The 8,045-nt window shown below is 40.4% G+C and overlaps 1 protein-coding gene across 21 annotated transcripts in view; it reads left to right on the forward strand.

Annotated features, from left to right (window-relative positions):
• LOC142503955 (complement factor H-like) overlaps window positions 1–8,045 on the forward strand; it is a 721,803-nt gene that overhangs the window by 124,612 nt on the left and 589,146 nt on the right. For 20 of the 21 annotated variants that reach the window (XM_075616940.1, XM_075616959.1, XM_075616958.1 and 17 more), the window contains one exon: window positions 3,167–3,343. The exons of the other annotated variant lie outside the window; for it this stretch is intronic. In XM_075616940.1, the coding sequence (XP_075473055.1) occupies window positions 3,167–3,343 (177 nt within the window). The remainder of the gene's footprint in view (window positions 1–3,166; window positions 3,344–8,045) is intronic. 21 annotated transcript variants of the gene reach the window in all.

Genomic DNA, 8,045 nt, shown 5'->3' on the forward strand with positions numbered 1-8,045 from the left:
TACTAGGGAAGAATCAAGTTCAATAGTAGTGCCGCAGGAGGAAGCCACAACCTCCATATTAATGAACAATTGGTTAATTGAGGAAGAAGTTCATAAGCGACTTGAAAAAATTAAAGTAAATAAGGCACCTGGCCCCAATGGCATACATCCAAGAGTTCTCAAGGAGTTAAGCTCAGTAATAGCAAACCCATTATATTTAATATTCAAGGACTCCATTTCCACAGGCTCAGTACCACAAGATTGGCGTAAATGGGATGTGGTGCCTATATTTAAAAAGGGAGCTAGATCACAACCGGGAAATTACAGACCTGTAAGCCTCACTTCAATAGTAGGGAAACTACTTGAAGGTTTAATACGGGATACTATTCAGGAATACCTAATGGAAAACAAAATTATTAGTAATAGTCAGCATGGATTTATGAAGGATAGATCTTGCCAAACTAACCTTATTTGTTTCTTTGAGGAGGTAAGTAGGAATTTAGACCAGGGTAATGCAGTTGATGTGGTCTACTTAGATTTTGCAAAGGCTTTTGATACGGTTTCACACAAGAGGTTGGTGTACAAAATAAAGAAAATTGGACTCAGTAATAATATATGCACCTGGATTGAAAACTGGTTAAAGGACAGACAACAGAGGGTTGTTATAAATGGAACTTTTTCAGGTTGGGCTAAAGTCGTGAGTGGAGTACCTCAGGGATTGGTACTGGGACCCCTGCTTTTAAACTTGTTTATTAATGACCTTGAGGTTGGGATCGAGAGCAAAGTCTCTATCTTTGCTGATGATACTAAATTGTGTAAGGTAATAGAATCAGAGCAGGAGGTAATTTCTCTTCAGAAGGACTTGGAGAGACTGGAAACGTGGGCAGGTAAATAAATGGCAGATGAGATTTAATACAGATAAATGTAAGGTTATGCATTTGGGATGCAAGAATGAAAAGGCGACTTACAAATTAAATGGAGATATATTTGGGGAATCCTTGATGGAGAAGGATTTAGGAGTGCTTGTAGACAGCAGGCTTAGCAATAGTGCCCAAAGTCATGCAGTAGCTGCAAAGGCAAACGCAATCCTATCTTGCATCAAACGGGCAATGGATGGAAGGGAAGTAAACAGAAGTATGCCCATTTACAAAGCATTAGTAAGACCGCACCTTGAATATGGAGTACAATTTTGGGCACCAATCCTAAGAAAAGACATTATGGAACTAGAGAGAGTGGAGAGAAGAGCCACCAAATTAATAAAGGGGATGGACATTCTAACTTATGAGGAGAGGCTTGCTAAATTAGATTTATTTACATTAGAAAAGAGGCGTCTAAGAGGGGATATGATAACTATATACAAATATATTCAGGGACAATACAAGGAGCTTTCAAAAGAATTATTCATCCCACGGGCAGTACAAAGGACTCGGGGCCACCCCCTAAGGTTGGTGGAAAGGAAATTTCACCAGCAAAAGGAAAGGGTTATTTACAGTACGGGCAGTTAAAATGTGGAATTCATTACCCATGGAGACTGTGATGGCAGATACAATAGATTTGTTCAAAAAAAGGTTGGACATCTTTTTAGATGGGAAAGGTATACAGGGATATACCAAATAAGTATACATGGGAAGGATGTTGATCCAGGGATTAATCCAATTGCCAATTCGTGGAGTCAGGAAGGAATTAATTTATCCCCTTAATGGGGTTTTTTGTTTGCCTTCCTCTAGATCAATAAGTAAGTATAGATATAGGATAAAGTATCTGTTGTCTAAATTTAGCATAGGTTGAACTTGATGGACCTACGTATTTTTTCAACCTCATCTACTATATAACTATGTAACAGTTCACAAAACTCATGGCTATCATTGCAAAATGTAAGACTTTGTATATGATGTCACTGTTAGCTCAATGCCCTATTTTAAGGGCCCAAAGAAACCAAAGCAGCTGAATTTTACATTTGTATAAAGAAACCAATAACATTGTTACATTCTATACACATGGTTGTTTTTTTGGTCAGCTACCAGGTACTCCACCTTCTGTAGAAGGTTTTGTTCTCTCTCCTGCTCTTTCTGGGAACGGAGCCTGTTTCATGATAGACTTGTGCAAACATTGTCCTAAATTTTACATTGGATATTATTACTAGGTCCCCTAATATAAAGGGATATGCCTATATACGATGAAATAATTGGAACATGACCTGTAATTCACAGGATACTATTACAGGAATCTATCAAAGTTAAATGTTCTTTTTTGGGGGTAATGGTTAAGGAAAATAAATACATTTTTTCAGAGGCAATTAGGACTGTTTCGCTTCTATGCAAAATTACTCCCTTTTCCTCCAAATCCTCCCCGGTCTTATTAGGAAATATGTCTGTGTGTTTAGGGAGGAAAACAAAGGTATTGCCTGCAAGTCGGTAATCAGTAACATTATTATTATTTATTATTATTATTATTATTAGATTTAACACAAATTCCAGTGCTCTACCAAATCAATTAGTGATGATGGAAAATATTTAAATAAATTAACAAACGGTATAGAATCACAGTGAAAGGTGAATTAATTTCTGCCATAATGAGCAAGTCCTCAATTTTGCGTGAATAACATGATATGAAAATGCAAGAAAATTGGAAAACAGTGTATAATATACAGTAATACAATAATATTGATAGTACTTGCCACATATAATGTAGTGACTCTCAACTCTATCAAACATTAGCAAACTTTAGTATTAATAGTGGGAAATGTCAGAAATGTATAATTGTGCACTGCACCTTGTGATCAGTGAAAACTGAAGGTGCGTGACAATTAGAAGGGAAGAAAATCAGGGCTCCACGGATTTGCTCAATAAACTAATTTATTGCCAATAGACTTAACGTTTCGGCCACGCAGGCCTTTCTCAAAAGCAGAAATGGCATACTGTGTACAATCACAAACTCAACCCTCTTATAGCCGCCAAACCAGGTGTCATGAATAGTCCAATTAGGACTAATTGATGGAAAGCTAGTGGTAGCCCTGGTCCTAATATAATATGTTTGTTTATTTTACCATCTACAATCTGTTTGTAACCAAGTCTGACACAGATAATGTTCCTCCGCTACAAAAGCTGCATCTTAATCTTGCTGAGAGTACTTGTATGACTTCTTCATAGATATGGTAACTATAGCTAATGCTTTTCCGTGTTCACAGGGGAATGCAAAATGTCAAATTTGGATCACGGAAGTTACCAGACAGATAAAAATATCTTTGAAGTGGGAGAATATTTGCGGTATACATGTGACAAAGGCTTTAGGAGTCCCAGGAACCGGACTACGGATAGTGCTCAATGTCTTCAGCAAGGATGGTCTGTTCCTCCTCAGTGTGTGGGTATGTCTGGTCTGGTCAGATTCATAATCTACACAACACAATACATTTCCATATTATAGCTGTATAAAGCAGCTATTTTGCTCACCCTGTTACTTTGTGGTTGGGTATATATAACCAGGAATTGACAAATGAAGTATATGTTTAGATCCAGATTTACACCAAGTCACCAAACTGAGGTATGTCAAGTGAGTCTCACTCACTGGAAAGAATCTCACTGTTAACTTATCGACCTGAAGCCTCACAGTCAGAATCTCTCTATTTAAACATGTTTTTCTTTGCCTTAAATACGAACGCTTTGGCCCTTGGAACATAATCAATGCGACCAAATGATTTTAATTACAGTACATATTATTCCATTCAAGCCTGAGGTCTCTGATCATACAAATGAGTGAGAGGACTTTTCAATGGGGTCATCTCTGTCACTTTATCAAATAGTTGAAGCTGTTATGTGTGCGCTGGCCACAAGATCCCTCAGTAACCCTTAGTGATATCGCTCCTGCAGCTCATTACACTCCCATGATCAACAGTGTCAGAATTAGCACTAAGATAAAAGAACAAGCGCATGGAGGGACATATTAAAAAAAAATAGGTAATAACAATACAACACTTACAATAAAAGAGTTTCAGTCTCCCCACTACCGTAGCTCCAATGTTATCCTCAGTTGGTCCTACAAGATGGTATACACATATCCCACACACATGGGGGCAGGAAGTCCAGCTGGAAAGTAAAGTTCCGGTAAAGTAGATGAGGTGCTGCAAGCAAGCAGCAGCTGATCGCGGCTTCCTCGTGGGTGTGTGCTGACTGCAGGCTTCCGTCGTCACGGTCTTCTGCCTCATGCATCACTGAACAAGTTAACTCTTGCCTCTACGCGTTACGCATTGTAACAGCGCTCCATCAGGGGGTGAGTCATTGGCTACTGTAGGGGTTGCATTTATATCAGGTTACCTCCTCCAGAGGTTGAGCCTGGACCAATCATTCAGGGGGTTTATGCTTCCAACAATTTTACCAATGCAACACCGGTATCACATTAAACACATGACTAACATTTGGACAATTCAATCCAGCACAGAAATACACATACCTGTAGTAAATATATCTTCGCTAGGTAATCTCATACAATAAACCCTAAATTGAAATATGTTTTAGAGTAATCATACAATCATACAATAAAGGTAACCACATCTACTGGTTAACAAAAACATCATAACATATAAATATATATATATAAACATATAAATATATATGTGAGCTTTCTACTGGTATGTGTAATTGGTTGTCATTCATTACGTTTAGTCACATAGAAAAAAGATTTAATCAATTTTCATAGATATTGTCTACCCACAGTAGATGGAAATTAGATTAAAGTTTAAATGAATAATATAAAGTGTAATACATGGCCCAAAGGTCCACAGATAGCACATAATCACCAATTGCGTATCCAATGGTTACTACTCATATACAGTTATATATAGCACATATCATCGTTTGATTCCTGGTTTGGAACATTTCATTAATTACAATATTTGGTACCCCAAATCACTTAGTTCATAGTTTAAAACATTTAATCAATTCCTATATTTGGGTACCCCAACTCACCTTATGTATTTTGTTTTTATTTCAAACTTTTTTATTGGTTTTCACAGGGTTTCATAATTTGGTACTGTATTCGAGAGACATTTTTGAACAAGTATCCTCACAACAAGTTTTGTGCATTGAGACGGAAAGGTGCAATTATACAAAACATATAATGAACCTTCTTATTCTAACAGCTCTTTAACCAAGGATCTTTTCTCCATCTTTCTTATAAAGCGATGTTTTGCGAAACCCTTTGGGGATTTAAAAAGGGATAGAGAGAGAAGAACAAATAAGAGTGAGAGAGAGGGGGGGTGGTGAGGGGTGAGGGGAGGAAGGATATTCATGAGACTGGGATGGGGTGGAGGGGGGAAGAGGACAGGGGAGATAATATCTCTCCCTATCTCCACCTCACCCCGCCCGCCAGACCTTCAAATTCAGTTTTACTTATTTTGATATCTTAGTCCCCACTTTTATTTTTAGTTCTGAGGCCATGGTTCCCAGATCTTGTAAAATTGTTCCATTTTTTACTCAATTGTGCTGCTAGTTTCTCCATGAGTCTGACCTCATTTACTCTTTTAATTACAGTGCGCTTAGATGGGGCGTTCATTTTCTTCCAAACCGCAGCTATGGAACAGCGCGCCGCTGTCAGAATAAATGAGACCAGTTTTCTCATGGGGGTCTGAAGATCTTCCATGAGCATGGCTGTCATGGATGTGCTCGCCACAAACCGGGACCGGACCGTGGGGCTGAGGTGGGGATGTGAATACATCGACCTTAGACCACGAAGCGTTGTCAATCGTAGCCGGTTCAGGGTTGGATAAGGCATGGTAATCCATGGACAAGTCGTGGTCAGAGTTGGAGACGTCAGAGTAGTCAATATCCAGGCTGGGGTTCGGCAACAGGTAGGCTGGTGCGAAGTTCTACAGCATAGCAGCTGAAGCGTGGGAGTGACCTCGGCGTGAGGAGCGGGAGTGGCCCATGTTGAAGGTCTCTGCAAGGGGGAATGCAGGCTGGCCTAGGAACACCGCAGGGTAGCACTGGGAGACCAGCGCTTCAGAACAGGGACCATGAAGCAGACCTCTTCCAGGAGGGAATGCAGCAGGTCTCAGAAACAAGGAAAGGCTAGCACTGGGTATCCAGCGCTTCAGCACAGGAACCAGGAAGAAGCAGGCCTCTGCAAGGAGAATATGCAGCAGGCCACAGGAACAGGAATTGCAGGCTTCTGCAAGGAGAATATGCAGCAAGCCACTAGAACAAGGATTGGCTAAGGCAGTAGTGTTTGTGGCAAACACAAGACATCCAAGTGAATCTTGGTTTATGCTCAGCAACTTCCTGGGGGGGGGGCTGGCTCTATATAGTATAGCCAGCGAATAGGGGCAGAGCTGCACAGGAGACATGCAGACTGCAGTGATTGCAAGCACAGGTGATATTGCTTGCAGATCCAAGGGGAGGTCTGTCTGAGAGCTCACCAACTCTGCAAAAGTGAGCTTCAGCCAAACCCAGGAACGGATTCCTTACACTGGCCAACAAACGTCAGTGGATTCAACTGTATTCTTACTTCAGTACGCACTTGAATCATACTTTGGATCATAAGCCAAAGTTTTGGATCTGCGGACAAGTCCACCAGATACTGTATGTGCCATATCTCCTCCCAGGCCACACCTTCTCCAGCATAGATCGGGTGTTCCTGGGAAGATATGGCTCAGCCTACATGAGTTAAGTACCATTGAAATAGAATTTTATACATATTTTTTTTTATCGTTGTGCACATTTAAATGTTTTAGCTGCCGATTCCCAGATATCCTCCCAGTCATCTCTATCTATTTCTATATTGAGGTCCTCTGCCCATTTCAACATATAGTTATGATTGGGGGATTACCGCTGATGATGTTATAACTGTGGATATTTCTGAAATCAGACCCTTCTGGTAGGAACACCTTCCGCATAACTTTTCAAATCTCGTTAAATTGGAAAAATTCGCTCTTTGTGAGATTTCCTGCAGGAAGTGTCTGATCTGTAGTTAGCTGAAGATCTGAAAATTCTTAGTCTGGTATTTCTTTTGAAGGTCCTGATAGTACAGGATCTTACCTTTTCCTACCAGATCGGCTGCTATGTTAATATTTGAATCTCTAAATTGTTTGAAATCTTTTGGAGAGCAGCCAGGGGGAAACTCTGGGTTTCCAAATATGGGGGTTAATGGAGATGGAAATGAGGCCAGATTGTATTTTCTTTTGTTTTTGGACCATATTTTCCAAGTGCACCTCATCATTCCCAAGCCAAGCCCATTCGCCAGCATCTCTCCTCCTCGTTGGGACCACAGTGCCGACGAGAGAGAGAGAGGGTGTGCATAGAAAGACTTAATCCCCAGCCAGCAGCAAGTTGCTGCATCTTTATTCCACATTACTACTTGTTTTAGTTGGGGCGCATGGTAAAATGTAATGATATCCGGGACTCCCATGCCTCCGCTTGCTCTCGGGGCAAGCATTATCGATCTTGCGACTCTCAGCCTTTTATCTTTCCTTATAAATTGGAAAATCCGGTTCTGGATATTTTTAAGCCCAGGTAGAGGGACAGCTATCGGCAGGGTTTGGAAGAAATACAGAAGTCTTTGAAGGATATTCATCTTAACTGAGGCTATTCTACCTAGCCAAGATATCTGGTACTTATTCCAATTCTGTAGATCCTTTTTGATTTTTTCGAGAAAGGGGTGGGAAGTTACTTTGAAAAAGATATTGGTTTGAGCTTGCTATCTGTATTCCCAGATATTTAATATTTGAAGAACTCCATTTATAATCACCCGCAAATAGAGACATTTTGTAACGTGTCCCCCCTATCTCTATTCCTTTTATATTAAAATCTTCTCTCATTGTAGCCGCGAGGGGCTCAATTGACAATGTCAAGAGGAGCGGAGACAAAAGACTGCCTTGTCTGGTATCATTTTTAATTTTGATGGGGCTTTAGTCTCCACCCGGAAGCTTGACATACGCTGTGGGCTTCCTGTAAAGAGCTCTAACACCCTCTAGGAACTGGCCCGAAAATCCAAATTTTATCATTCACCTTATGTATTTTAACACTTCATCTCCAATAAGGGAAAGGAAAAAAGGGGAGTGGAAAGGGGGGGGGGGG

The sequence above is a fragment of the Ascaphus truei genome, chromosome 10 (assembly GCF_040206685.1).
Source record: "Ascaphus truei isolate aAscTru1 chromosome 10, aAscTru1.hap1, whole genome shotgun sequence".
In the NCBI taxonomy this organism is placed as follows: Eukaryota; Metazoa; Chordata; class Amphibia; order Anura; family Ascaphidae; genus Ascaphus; species Ascaphus truei.